This window comes from Stomoxys calcitrans, chromosome 2, assembly GCF_963082655.1.
Source record: "Stomoxys calcitrans chromosome 2, idStoCalc2.1, whole genome shotgun sequence".
NCBI lineage: Eukaryota > Metazoa > Arthropoda > Insecta > Diptera > Muscidae > Stomoxys > Stomoxys calcitrans.
In genome coordinates this window covers 10092759-10107926 of record NC_081553.1, presented here as the reverse complement: position 1 = coordinate 10107926, position 15168 = coordinate 10092759, and the positions used below count along the sequence as shown (strand labels likewise).

At 35.7% G+C, this 15168-nt stretch overlaps 2 protein-coding genes across 6 annotated transcripts in view; one reads left to right on the top strand and one right to left on the bottom strand.

The window, feature by feature from the left end:
• The first annotated feature begins 1233 nt into the window (after positions 1-1233).
• LOC106084160 (UDP-N-acetylglucosamine transferase subunit ALG13 homolog) lies at positions 1234-1869 on the top strand. The gene has a single exon (XM_013247673.2). It carries the CDS (start codon positions 1350-1352, stop codon positions 1863-1865), a length of 516 nt encoding a protein of 171 aa, XP_013103127.1. The 5' UTR covers positions 1234-1349; the 3' UTR covers positions 1866-1869.
• Positions 1870-8812: 6943 nt separating this feature from the next.
• LOC106084259 (V-type proton ATPase 116 kDa subunit a 1) overlaps positions 8813-15168 on the bottom strand; it is a 31758-nt gene continuing 25402 nt past the window's right edge. For all 5 annotated transcript variants that reach the window (XM_013247856.2, XM_013247900.2, XM_013247866.2 and 2 more), the window contains 4 exons: positions 14945-15162; positions 13502-13706; positions 10060-10231; positions 8813-9980 (listed from right to left, as the gene is read on the bottom strand). In XM_013247856.2, coding sequence (XP_013103310.1) covers positions 9869-9980; positions 10060-10231; positions 13502-13706; positions 14945-15162 — 707 coding nt within the window. In that variant the 3' untranslated portion in view covers positions 8813-9868. The remainder of the gene's footprint in view (positions 9981-10059; positions 10232-13501; positions 13707-14944; positions 15163-15168) is intronic.

Sequence of the window (15168 nt, the reverse complement as noted above, 5' to 3'; positions counted from 1 at the left end):
AGGCCAGTCGACATCCTTCTTCAATATGGCACAGATCGGTCCAGATTTGGATATAGTTGTCATATAGACCGATCTCTTGATTTAAAGTATTGAGCTCATAAAAGGCGCATTTATTGTCCGATGTCGCCGATTTTTTTTTTACGACCCAATATGCTTGCAAGATTTTATTGAAATCGTTCCAGATTTAGATATAGTTCCTATATATATCTTTCAGCCGATATGCTCTTTTAAAGTTGTAGGAGCAACAATTTTGGTGCGATCTCTACCAAATTTTACACGAAGTGCTTTTTGTGACGTCCCAATATGTGTGCAAAATTTCATCTAAATCAGATCAGATTTATATATAGCTCCCACATATATCTTTCATCTGATATGGTCTTTTAAGGCTGTAGCAGGCACAATTTTGGTCCGATCTTCTAATTTGGCATGGAGCGTTTTATTCAACGTCCTTATATGTGTGCAAAATTCCATAACAATCGGTCCAGATTTAGATATAGCTCCAATATATATTTTTCATCCGATATGGCCTTTTAAGGCTATAGAAGCCACAATTTTCGTATCATCGTAAGAAAATTTTTTAAGGTTCTATTCGATATTTCAATAGGTATGCAAAATTAAAGTCTGACTAAATTTGGATATAAGTGCTATCTATTAAAAGTATTTCGTATATTCGGTGGTGTAGGGTATTATATTTCTTTTTTAATTTGGGCATTATTTCCAAAAATTTACATTTTATTTCATTATTTTGATTTAGAGTTGATTCCATTTATGTTGGCAACTACCTTATTTGGGGTTATTTCATTTTCGGTTCGTGGGTGATTTTATCGGGAGTTATTTCGAAGTGCCGATCTTACAATATGGAATATTCCTATAGTCTCGGTCATTCCCCAAAAAAATTAAAGCCAAAGCCTATATAAAAATAAGAATTGCGTCTTAATTTTACTCAAAAACTTAAATCGGTTTAAATTAGAATATGAATAATGTGATTTTGGAGTCTTGAACCAATATTTAAAGATACATATTGAAAAAAGGACGACTAAGTTAGAATACCCATTATCCTAAAAAAATATTAGGTAAGATATCGCAAGTCCCAATCATTGGCAAAAAAATATTTTTCAAATTTTTGAAATTAACGGTATAAGTGTTTGCAGTAATCATTAGTCTATGGCAACTCTACTTATTCCATATGTTGCCATATTTATTGCGCATCAGCTGTTTAGTCTTACATTTGACGTGTAAACCAAAATATTTACTATAGCAGCCTTATCAATAAAGTTATACTAAACCATAATTTCCTTAAAATAAAATATTAAAAAAGAATTCTGGTGCGAAGCAATATAAATTTTCAAATGGCAGCCACAATTAGTACTGTTTACGTTACAGTTGGTAGCACAAAATTTGATGCGCTCATTCAACAAATCACAAGTGATGACATACTTAAAATTCTAAAAAAGAAGGGATGCCGAAAACTTATCTTACAAGTGGGCAAAGGGCTTCGTGTTGAAGAAGATAAAATAGGCCACAAATATAACATACAAGTTGAACAGTATGACTTCAAAATAGAACCAAAACGAATGGATATCATTAACTCTGATTTGGTGGTGGGTCATGCCGGAGCTGGCACTTGTTTGGATATACTTACAGCTCGCAAATTGGGTATATTAGTAATCAACGACCAGCTCATGAATAACCATCAACAGGAACTTGCCTTGCATATGAAAAAAGAATGCTACTTACAATGTTGCACAGTGGATGAGTTGAAAACAGCATTGGAAAATGTAAATACTGAAAAAAGAAACATGTACGAGCCTGGAAAGAATATGAATAAATTTGTGGAGTTTATGGATGATTTGTTAGCCAACTAAACTATATATTTGGTATACATTTAATATAGAGTTGTAGCTATGCGATTGATGGATATATTTGTATTTAAAGTTACACATAAATGATATATAGGGCTCAATATGCGTAAAGGGCAAAAAAAAAACACAGGCGTTTAAGTGTTGATTACAAAAAGATAAACACATATTTGCTATATGTATATATGCACGAATGTATGATGCATTTGAAATTCGACTACTAACCTCAATTTTGTGTATAAAACCAACGAAATATAAATTAAAATTTTCTCAGTCGAAGAAAAATCCAATAACGGTAATTATAAACTGGAGGAATATATAAATTCCAAAAGAGAGATCATGAAAAACCATAGTTCTACATTTCCATAAATTCGATTAGTTTGTTTTGGAGGTATTGTGTGGAGATCAATAGGTGAAACAGGTAAGGGAAAGTCGGTTTATTTTATTTGTATACCCTCCACCATAGGATAGGGGTTTACTAATTTCGTCATTCTGTTTGTAATTCCTCGAAATATTCATCTAACACCCCATAAAGTATATATATTCTTGACCATCATGACATTTTAAGTCGATCTAGACATGTCCGTCCGTCTGTCTATCGAAAGCACGCTGACTTTCGAAGGAGTAAAGCTAGCTGCTTGAAATTTTGCACAAATACTTACTTCTTACGGCAGCTCAGAGGTTAGCATGTCCGCCTATGACGCTGAACGCCTGGGTTCGAATCCTGGCGAGACCAGCAGAAAAAATTTTTAGCGGTGGTTTTCCCCTCCTAATGCTGGAAACATTTGTGAAGTACTATGGCATGTAAAACTTCTCTTCAAAGAGGTGTCGCCCTGCGGCACGCCGTTCGGACTCGGCTATAAAAAGGATGCCTCTTATCATTGAGCTTAAACTTGAATCGGACTGCACTCACTGATATTTGAGAAGCTTTCCACTGTTGCTTAGTGGAATGTTCGTGGGCAAAAATTTGTAAATTTTTTACTTCTTATTAGTGTAGGTCGGTTGGAATTGTAAATTAGCCATATCGGTCCATGTTTTGATATAAATGCCATATAAACCGATCTTGGATCTTCACTTCTTGAGCCTCTAGAGGGCGCATTTATTATTCGATTTGGCTAAAACTTTGTACAATACAATGATTTTCCCATGACCTTCAACATACGTGTCATATATGGTCTGAATAGGTCTATAGCCTGATACAGCCCGGTAGGCATTGCAAAAATTCACCGCCTACTAATAAAATCTTGAAATGAACACTTAAGAAAATCGAAAACATATTAAGACATGTTTTGGATCAAAATTTGCTTTATACTGGGTTGCCCAAAAAGTAATTGCGGATTTTTCATATAGTCGGCGTTGACAAATTTTTTCACAGCTTGTGACTCTGTAATTGCATTCTTTCTTCTGTCAGATATCAGCTGTTACTTTTAGCTTGCTTTAGAAAAAAAAAAGTATATTTGATTAAAGTTCATTCTAAGTTTTATTATAAATGCATTTAATTTCTTTTAAAAAATCCGCAATTACTTTTTGGGCAACCCAATATTTCAAGCGAAACACTTCAATACCCAAACAAGTCAGTTTTCCTCATGTTAAAATTTGAAACAGTATATTTTTTTTACATTGACCAATTGAGATCGAAAATTGGTATAGACAGTGCTTTATTCATATAATTTTTCGCCCTGATATATATGCATTAGGGTGATGACTTTTTAAGTTTTTTTGCACGAATGAATAAACTTTTGCCTATTTATGACTAAAATAAAATTTACTAATACTAAATTTTCCATGAACATTTCATTGAGGAACAAGGGATACTTCTCTTATATTTTTCACTTCACTTTTTCATTTCACTTTCATCAAAAACAAGGACAAATTTTGTTAAGTTCTACCAGTTTAACTGTCATGTACCCACCACAAAAGGTTTCCATAAGTTTTTCAGACTTATTGACAGTAATAGTCGAAAAGGACTTCATCAGGTCAATCCGGAACGTACATCCAGCTGCCACGGGATATACATAGTTATCAAAATATGTGATTAATTTTTTAAAATCCTTATACTCATACGTATAAAGAGATATTGTAAAGTGATGCTAAAAAGAGGTCCCTTATTATTGAGTAGAATCAGGAAACACTCATTGATATGCAATAAGTCTTCTGCCAGCTTATTACATTACACATTACATCATCAGTTACTAAATAATACTTAGTGACACATTTGGCAAACGTTCACGCCACAGGCATATAAATAAATCCATGGTCCAACAGCCATCCCACCAACAAGAAAAGCCGTTAACAACCTTTATAACTCCTTTTTCGTTATTTTTCCATTTTAAGTTATTTTTTCCAAAAAAAAATTTGGTAAAATGTTAAGCCAAAATAAAACAGTTGAAGCAAAACAGCTGTTTTCGAAAATTCGAAATTCCCTCTCCCCATTCAGTCAGAATAGGAGGATTTTATTCGATAATAAATGGGAATAAATTCCCATGGAATTTTTAGAATGGGGCTGTATATAAAATTTATCAACGTCGTTGGTTTTGTTTCTTTCTCTTTCGAGACAAGCTCAATGATCGGAGATGTTCTTTACAGATGGAAAAGGAAAGCTCATACCAATCACTCTTAGACGCGTTTCGTCTTTGGTTAGAAAAATTTTCAACCATATTAGGTGTGATGGCTTCAAGGCCGTGCGTATGTTGTATTTGAATCGTATAAATTTCGAAAACGCATCTACGATACAATTACCACATTAACCACGCTCGACAATCCTGTCTATTAGCTGTACTTTTTTCCAATTTCGTGCAATGACAGACTTTTTTCTGCGACACTTATACTATGGGTTGCGGATTTTTCAGGTCGGCCAAATGAAGTTGATGATGACCAAATCAAAGTATTAATCGAATTGGATCGTCATGTAACTGAGCGTGAGATAGGAGAGAAGTTAAATATACCAAAATCAACCGTTCATTATCACATAAAAAGTCTTGGACTAGTGAAAAAGCTTGATATTTGGGTACCACATGTATTGAAAGAAATTCATTTAACAAACCGAATCAACGCTTGTGAATTCGATTCCTTAAAACGCAATGAATTCGATCCGTTTTTAAAACGAATCATAACTGGAGATGAAAAATGGATTGTTTACAACAACGTTAGTCGAAAACGATCATGGTCCAAGCATGGTGAACCAGCTCAAACCACTTCAAAGGCTGATATCCACCAAAAGAAGGTTATGCTGTCTGTTTGGTGGGATTGGAAGGGTGTGGTATATTTTGAGCTGCTTCCAAGGAACCAAACGATTAATTCGGATGTTTACTGTCAACAATTGGACAAATTGAATACAGCCATCAAGGAGAAGCGACCAGAATTGGTCAATCGTGAAGGTGTCATATTCCACCAGGACAACGCTAGACCGCACACATCTTTGGTCACTCGCCAAAAATTGATGCATCCACCATATAGCCCTGACCTTGCACCATCAGACTACCATTTATTTCGATCTTTGCAGAACTCCTTAAATGGTAAAACTTTCGGCAATGATGAGGCTATAAAATCGCACTTGGTTCAGTTTTTTTCAGATAAAGTCCAGAAGTTCTATGAGCGTGCAATACTAAATTTGCCAGGAAGATGGCAAAAGGTTATCGAACAAAATGGCAATTATATATTTGAATAAAGTTCATTCTAAGTTTTATTAAAAATGCATTTACTTTCTTTTAAAAAATCCGCAATAACTTTTTGAGCAACCCAATATTTCCATGGTGCACATGATTCTGTGCATCTGTTGGAAGTTGTACTGATGGCTTCGAACGCTAGACATTGGCAACAACTCTCGCTGTTGCTCCGTGTGCTCAGTTTCTCATCCCAGCCGGGCTCTGTCGAATTTGGTTTTGTTCTTCAAATACAAACTTAGATATAGTTTTTTTTATAGAATTGCTTAAATAAATTACGAAACAAAGGAAATTAAACTAAGTTTGTTTGGTAAGTGGTTTGAGTAAAGATTGAACTGTTGTCGAAATTTTTGGCCTTTATCTTTTTGAAGTAATATTTTGTTGTTTTAGCCACATTTTTAAGGTGGAGGTGGCGATCCTCGTCAAACTTCTGTAGGTGAGCAAGCTCGTCCCGGTCTAAAGGACCACCGATCGCCGCGGGAGCAGGGAGACCGTTGGTTATTTAAAGTCGCCAAAAAACCGTCTTGTCTAGAGATGGGTTTCTACCGGGAAAATACTCAACGCTTGGGTAATTATTAGGTTAATACTCAATAAATACCTTTTTTGGGTATTTATAATTTTGCCGATATCTTGGACATAAAAATATTTTCCAAACAATTTTTGATGATTTCGTATTCTTTGTATATAAAACTGATCTTCTGATCTCAAAAAATAAGATTTTAGTTGTATATGGCCGCTATATAGACCCATCTCCAGACTCAATCTTAAGACAATAAATTGGTCATTTTTCATTCGATTTCGATGAAATTTGGCACAGTGAGTACTGGTAGATCCCTACCCATTTCTGGGAAGTGTGGTTCAGATCGGACTATATTTGGAACGGACCGACCGCCCGATCTCCCAAAATATGGTATTGAGGCCATAAAAGATAAATTTTTTACCCGAATTCAGTGAAATTTGGCACCGTGTGTTCTGATAGACCCCTACCCATTCATGTCAAATGTGGTCCAAATCGGAGCATATTCGGATTAAGCTCCCATATAGATCGATCTCCCGGTATAGGGTAATGAGCCTATAAAAGGAGCATTTTTCATCCGATTTCAATGAAATTTGGCGCAGCGAGTTCTGGTATCCTTCTAATTTGTTTCGTTGAATACCGTTCATATCGGACCATATTTGGATATAGCTGCCATATAGACCGATCTCCCGATATAGAGTGTCCCACAAAAAAAGCATTTTTCATCCGATTTCAATGAAATTTGACACATAGAGTTCTGGTATCCTTCTAAACCTTTTTGTTGAATACCGTCCACATCGGACCATATTTGCATTTAGCTGCCATATAGACCGAACTCCCGATATAGAGTGTTAAGCCCATAAAAGGGGCATTTCTCATCCGATTTGGATGAAATTTGAAACAGTGCGCTTTGGTACCCCTCTAAACCTTTTTGTTGAATACCGTCCATACCGTAACATATTTAGATATAGCTGCCATATAGACCGATCTCCCGATATAGTGTTGACCCCATTAAAGAAACATTTTTCATCCGATTTGGATGAAATTTGAAACAGTGCGTTTTGGTACCCTCTAAAACTTTTTTGTTGAATATCGTCCAGGTCGGATCATATTTGGATATAGCTACCATATAAACCGATCTCCCGATATAGAGTATTGAGCCCATAAAAGGAGGTTTTTTTCCGATTTTGATGAAATTTGAAACAGTGCGTTTTGGTATCCCTCTAAACCTTTTTGTTGAATACCGTCCATATCGCACCATATTTTGGATATAACTGTCATATGAACCGATCTCCCGATATAGAGTATTGAGCCCATAAAAGAAGGTTTTTTCATCCGATTTTGATGAAATTTGTAACAGTGCGTTTTGGTATCCCTCTAAACCTTTTGGTTGAATACCGTCCATATCGGACCATATTTGGATATAACTGTCATATAGACAGATCTCCCGATATAGAGTATTAAGCCCATAAAAGGAGCATTCCATTATCCGTATGGAGCATTCCACTATCCGCAACCTGTGGACTCGCCCTTCAGCTCGCATCTAAGCTTCTTGTGACAGCAAGGAACACCACACAGATTGGACTTCAATATTCCAGCTAGTGTGCTGCTCACAGCTATCCCGTGCCGGCGAAATTATATTTTCTCAGGTTTTGCTCTCATAAGTTTTAACTAAAATGAGATTTTATCTAGAAAGCAAAATTTTGATAAGAACTTTCTTTTCAAATGAGTGCCACGGATAACCAAGTTGGTAGCGTGGTTGATTGCGAGTCCTTACCATGCTACCAACTTGCGTGGTCGTGGATTCGATTCCAATCGGTAATTTTAACCTTACATTGCAGAAATAAAAACTACGGTACCATAATGGACAAAAATTTCCTGAGGGTTTCTCTTTATCGGATTACCTTTCTAATTAAAATTGCTTTGCATATACGCACAGGTATGATTGCCATTTTTTTTCCTTATAGACGATAAAATAACACAATTGATATAAATTTTGCCATTATTATAAGATTTTTTCCAAATTTTACAAGAATGTTTTTTTTTTTAACCCTGACGAATTGTGGCAAATATATTAAAGGAAACACAATCCATGAGTTTGGATAATAAAGTGTGCAAGATTTTTGAGGAATGCAAAACAAAAAAATTTACAAATCGCAGAGGTTAGCTTGTCCGCCTATGACGATGAACGCCTGGTTCCGAATCCTGGCGAGACCATCAGAAAAAAATTGGTAATGCTGGCAATATTTGTGAGATACTATGCCATGTAAAGCTTCTCTCCAAAGAGGTGTCGCACTGCGGCATGCCGTTCAGACTCAGCTATAAAAAGGAGGCCCCTTATCATTGAGCTTAAACTTGAATCGGACTGTACTCATTGATATGTGAGAAGTTTGCCCCTGTTCCTTAGTGGAACTTTCATGGACAAAATTGGCAAATTTTACAAAACGGGTGTTCTGGGTTTCACTTCTCCCCTCAAATCATCTTGTCATTAACACGTGACTGAATATTTCATAAATTTGAATCAAAATATTTCTTAAATAAAACAACCGAAATATTTTACCACAACAAAATAACATAGGTTTTTTTGGTATTTATGTGATAATAACAAATTGATTTGAAGCAAAAATGAAACCCACACTACACGTTTAGAAATAATGTAAACAAACGAAATTTCTTTGATCAAATAACAACAATTTATTGACCTGGCCAACCATTTGCCATTTCACCTATAACTACTTTCCCACCATATCCGAACAATTAAAACAAATGCTGAATTGTGCTTTTAATGGAATTGCTTAGATTCCCAGCTACAATAAATTTTATTTAGATTGTTATCGGTGTTTTTTGTTATTTTTTTTTTTTTAAGATTATTAAAGCATTTTGAAAAGCAACATTTACTACGTTCTTTTCCAAGTATTTCTTATACGTGCAATGTCATGAAATATTAAACAATTACCATAGATATATGTTTGTGTATATTTATGTTTTTGATAAGAGTAATTTTAAACAAATGAATTTTTTAGTTGATTAAATAATATTTATAGGGTGTTGCAATATTAAGTTTAAGAATATGGTTTAAATCTTCTGTTTATTTTTTAGTTTTTTTTTTTAATTGTATATTTTTTGTTAAGAATGGAAAATGTTATTTTATTTCATCATATCTATTGTGTAGATTTGTTTATATAATATATTTGTATAGGGCTTAGTTTGGAATATTATATGTATATATATATATATATATCTTTGTTGTGTTTACTTAAAAATATTGTAAGTTTAACAATAATCTGTTTTTTACCCTTAATAATCTCATGCTATGCAATTTTCATTCATTGAATTAAGCTCAACATTACTTTGATGTTGATGTTAATGTTGTTGAATTTCGAATGAGTTTGTTGTTGTTCTTCTTCATTTATGTTTTCACTTTTGTTAGCAAACAATACAGGAAATATCAGAATGTATGGATGTAGATGATTTTTGTTTTATAGTATAATATAATAATAAATTTATTTGGAGATAAATACTATATGTCTACATATTTGTATATATATATTTTTATGTTTTTGCTATATTATTACTCATTTTATTTTTTACGAATTAAACATTGTAATATTTAAGAGTTTGCGTATCTTTACTTGAATTAAACTACTAAATTCCCTTTTAATTATGTTTAATAAATTCTTTGAACAATTTAGATTGAAGATTATATATGAGACTCAAAGATTGTTTAAATATTTTAATATATATGTGTGTATATATATATGTATGCCGTATTATATAAGGTATATTCTTTAGATTTGGTTAATATTTGTCGGTGTTTTTTTTCTATAAATTTACTCATTTTCAGTAGAGCCGCTAGCGCCTCCATTCTCAATGATGGCATCGAAGGAGAATGGTTGGAATGCATAACCTTGGCCTTGGTAAAATTTGCTTTGGAATTCAACCCTATTTGTTAAAAAAAACCATAAATTAAGTGCTATTAAATGCATCACCAGTCTTGTATACTAAAGCTATGTATGCTTACCAATGTAAACGTAAAGTGTGCAAAAATGCTGATAAACCTTCCATAAGCACCAAAATGCCAACTGTTAATATGGCCCAGAAAGCAAATACAATGGTCAACATGACTCCACCGAACCAACCTTGTTGTTTCAAACCAATAGATAACACCATATTCCACAAGACTTCAGCAAGTTCTGTAAAATTGTCATAAAAAAAATTATAAAGCTTATTAATACGCAGTACTGTACTACGTAGAGGAATCCTACTGCGGCTTTGTAAGAGACAACTGCCAACTGCCGCATTGTGATAAAGAGCTATTACGGGACCGCATGTAGAGTCATTACGGGTAATGCTTTATTGTTTACATACGAATACCTTTTAATCAGTCGAAGTAAACGACTAGTTTTTCCTAAAACAACCTACATATACCAAAACTCGATCCCGATCATGAAATTAATTTATCCAATTAATTTTTTAATTCAATCTCAAAAATGATAACATCTATGCAAAGTTTTTGAAAAGGGTGAGTAGAAAATATTCAATTAAAAAATTGCATATTTAATTTAAAAATGATGGAAATCATCATCAAATCATCCGAGAAGAACAAAAACAAGTAAACGCGTGCTTAGTTCGGCCGGTCCGAATCTTATATACCCTCCACCATGGATCGCATTTGTCGAGTTCTTTCCCGGTATATCTTTTTAGACAAACGAAGGATAAAAGAAAAGAATTTACTAATTGAATTGAATGTTGGAGATCACAGTAGAAGTCCATGTGTAAAATTTCAGTTCAAGAAGTAAAATAGGGAGATCGGTTAATATGGGAGCTGTATCAGGCTAAAGACCGATTCATACCATATTTGACACGTATGTTGGAGGTTTCAGCCAAATTGGATATTATTGTAATTGCGCCCTCTTGAGGCAGAAGAAGTCAAAATTCCAGATCGGTTTATATGGCAGCTATATCAGGTTATAGACCGATTTAAACCATACTTGGCACAGTTATTGGAAGTTATAACGAAATATCATGCGAAATTTCAGCCAAATCGGATAGAAATTGCGCCCTCTAGAGGCTCAAGAAGTCAAGACCCCAGATCGGTTTATATGACAGCTATATCAGATTATGGACCGATTTAAACCCTAATTGGCACAGTTGTTGGAAATCATAACAAAACACCTCATGCAATATTTCTGCTAAATCGGATAAGAATTGCGTCCTCAAGAGACTCAAGAAGTCAAGATCCCAGATCGGTTTATATGGCAGCTATATCAAAACATGAACCTAAGTGGCCCATTTACAATCCCAACCGACCTACACTAATAAAGAGTATTTGTGCAAAATTTCAAGCGAATAGTTTTACTCCTTCGAAAGTTAGCGTGCTTTCGATAGATAGACGGACGGAAATGGCTAGATCGACTTAAAATGTCATGACGATCAAGAATATATATACATTGCGGGTCTTAGACGAATATTTCGAGGAGTTACAAACGAAATTAGTATATCCCCATCACATGATGGAGGCTACAATAAATATGGCTACTAATTTCATCGACAGAGTGCTAAAAATCAGTGACAAAATATATCAAGAAAACGAAAGGAAAATTCAACAAATACTTCGATTAAATGACTTCCCAACCCACAGATTCCAGTGCCCCTGGAGTGTGTAAGTGTAGTCTCGCAAGCTCGTCTGCTTTAGAAATTCTCTGGGATATCTCTGTGGCCCGGCACCCAGAACAGGTGAACTTTGAACTGTTCAACTATCTCGTTGAACAGTGTCCGTAGCCGCCACATGACCAATAAGAAAGCTCCCTTAACCTCACGGCAGTGGTTGCTGCAATTTGAGTAGCCACAAAGTCCAGAGGCATAAAATGTAGCATAAAATTCAGTGCATCAGATGGTGTCGTCCCCAGTGCGGCTGTGATGCACAAACAAGCCATCCTTTGGACCCGGTTAAGTATTGAGCAGTAGGTGGATTTTTGAAGCGCCGTCCACCAGACCACAACACCATATAGCATAATAGGTCTAACAAAATGCAGTATATACCCAATGCATGACAAGCGGTCTAAATCCCCAAATTTTGCCAATGGCTCTCTTTGTTGGATTTGAAGTTCAATTTTGCGCTTTCTGTAAATGGCACATTCTCTCCACCCAAGGAGACAGGTTCCACTGTAGGCAACTTGTATCTCCTGCTGAAAAGAACTACTTCTGTCTTGCACGGATTTATACTTAGACCACTTTGCTGTTGCACGGAGAGCTTCCTGAAGTATATCTCTTAGAGTGCTGGGAAACTTTACCCTAACTGCAATTGCCACGTCATCGGCATACGCGACCACTTTTACGCCTTTTTCTTCCAGAGACAGTAATATATTGTTAATGGCTATATTCCAAAGTAGAGGAGACAGTACACCTCCTTGAGGAGTTCCTCTGCAGGCCCATCTTCTTAGATCCACAGATCCCAAGCCTGCCGTAATGCATCTTTTAGTAAGTAAGTTATTAATAAACTTTCTTACGGTAGAATTTATGCCTAGAAACTCCAACTCCTTCATGATTGACGTCGGCTTTACATTATTGAAAGCACCTTCAATGTCAAGAAATGCTATCATTGTATATTCCTTGACAGAGAGAGAACCCTCTATGTAGCCGACTAAGTCGTGAAGGGCTGTTTCAGTGGATTTGCCTTTACTATATGCATGCTGCTGCCGCGACAGGCGATCTCCAGGGATCTTTGCCCTAAGATATGTTTTTATCAACCTCTCAAGAGTCTTCCGCATAAAGGATGACAGACTAATAGGACGAAAATCTTTCGCCTTCGTGTGGTAGGGTTTTCCTGCTTTCGGAATGAAAATGACCTTCGTGTCCCTCCATCCCACAGGTATATATGACATTCTGATAAAAGCATCCCACAGGTATATATGACATTCTGACACAGCTTGTAATTCAACCGGTGATACATCATCAGGGCCTGGCGACTTAAGGAAGTCGAAATTTCTTATCGCCCAAAGGATTTTCGGCTTAGATACAATTTCCCCAATGGCCTCCGACGAATGCATATTAGTGACAACCTCTTCTGGCGCCACGTTGTCCGTTGGAGAATTTCCCGGGAAATGTGTATCAACGAGTAGTTCTAGGTTTCCTAATTAATATCCGAAATGTTTTAAAAAAAAACTAGGGAAAAACTATACACTAAAGCCATCACTTTTCTGTTATCGATTTTCGTTAAAACACTTTACTGAATTCCACTACAGGGTTCTGATTAGTTTGGATCTACTCTATTGGCTTTTTCATATGGCGAACTCTGCAATCGTGCAGCAGCCACCGCATCTAATAGGTTGGGATACCTACTTGTCTTAAGCGCCACGGGGGCTTTAAAGAGGTATACTTGATTTCCGTTTCGATAGAAATCACAGTTCTTTAATACCCATTAATTTAATACATAATTTTCCTCAATGAAACAAAATACTTACGAGCATGAGCCAATGACAAAGCCCACAAACGCAAATAGGATGCCGTATGTGAAACAGAGCCCAAAACATATTCAATAGTATGGATGCCTTGGTGAATGAATATTTCCGACATTTCCTCTTCTTCATGATGCGCTGCACCACCCTGTCCAGCGGGCTGACCATTTGACATGCCAACTTCAGCATCACTGCCAGTAATTGGTTGAACCTAAATTAAAGTAAAAAATAATTAAAAAAACGCAAAAATTTATGACAACAAAACTTTTAAAAGATAGACGGAAATACTATAATAATATATATTATACTAATTCACTAACCTCCTCCTAGGTATTGTTTAGATTTTAAGTGAAAGAATAATTTGTAGATAAAAATTGGTTTAAATTTATTTGAACAAATCTAGTGATTGCTGATGACATGAATTTGATGAAGGTTTAGATTAAGTCATGAGAGATTACATGGAGTTGTGTTATGAAAAGCAATTCGTACTATTCATACTCCACTCAACAGGCATCTGGGATATGTACTTTAGGGTAGAATGCCAACATAGCTCAGAGGTTATCATGCCCGGCCCATGACGCTGAAGGCCTGGTTTTAAATCCTGGAGAGAACATTTTTATTTGTTGTTATCCAATCCTAGTGCTGGCGACACTTGTGAGGTAATCAGTCATGTAAATTTCTGTATTAAATGGTGTCTGTGGCAAGCCATTCCGATTTGGCAATAAAAAATGAGGTACTTTAGGTTAGGATGCCACCATAGCTCAGAGGTTATCATGCCCCGCCCATGACGCTGAAGGTCTGGTTTTAAATCCTGGCGAGAACATTTTTATTTGTTGTTATCCGATCCTAGTGCTGGCGGCACTTGTGAGGTAATTTGCTTCTTGAGCCCCTACAAGGCGCAATTCTTATCCGAATGAACTGAAATATTACACAATGACTTCTATAAATGTTCAGCATTCCGAATCGGACTATAACTTGCTATAGCTCCAATAGCCTAACAGTTCGTATTCAATATTCTTTGTTTGCCTGAAAAGAGATACCGCGCATAGAACGCAACAAATGCGATCCACGGTGGAGGGTATATAAGATTCGGCCCGGCCGAACTTAGCACGCCCTTATTTGTTGTGTTCTTTTTTTTAATCGCTATTAGCCGCGATTTGCTCATAAGTTATAATATTCCCTCGAACTGTGAATTTGATAAAAACTTCAGATTGGACCAGAAAATTACAGCTATTAGCTGTTTCGTTCCGTTTCGGTACAAAACGAAAGAAGAATTAGGTATCGATTATAACGATATCGACAGATGTATATTTAAGTACATTTTTTTTGGACAAGGATTATAAATATCCATATTAAATAAAAAAAAATTTGAAAACATGAATCGGCTGGTAAGTGGTGAGATGATATATGTGATATATAATGGAATTGAATGATTTGAATATGACTTACATTGGGATTTTTGCGCTGCTTCATAATTTGTAATGGCTTGCCCAAAAGCATCACAGGAATACAGGCCAAGGCTATGAGAACGAAAACAACTTGAAAGAAGTGTTGTCCACCAAACATGTATACTTCACATCCCGTCGGTGGTGGTTTGGGTGTATTGAACAAAACCATGTCAATAAAAGTGATCAAAATTGAAGGAGCACAAGAAGCCGAATAGGGTGCTGCAC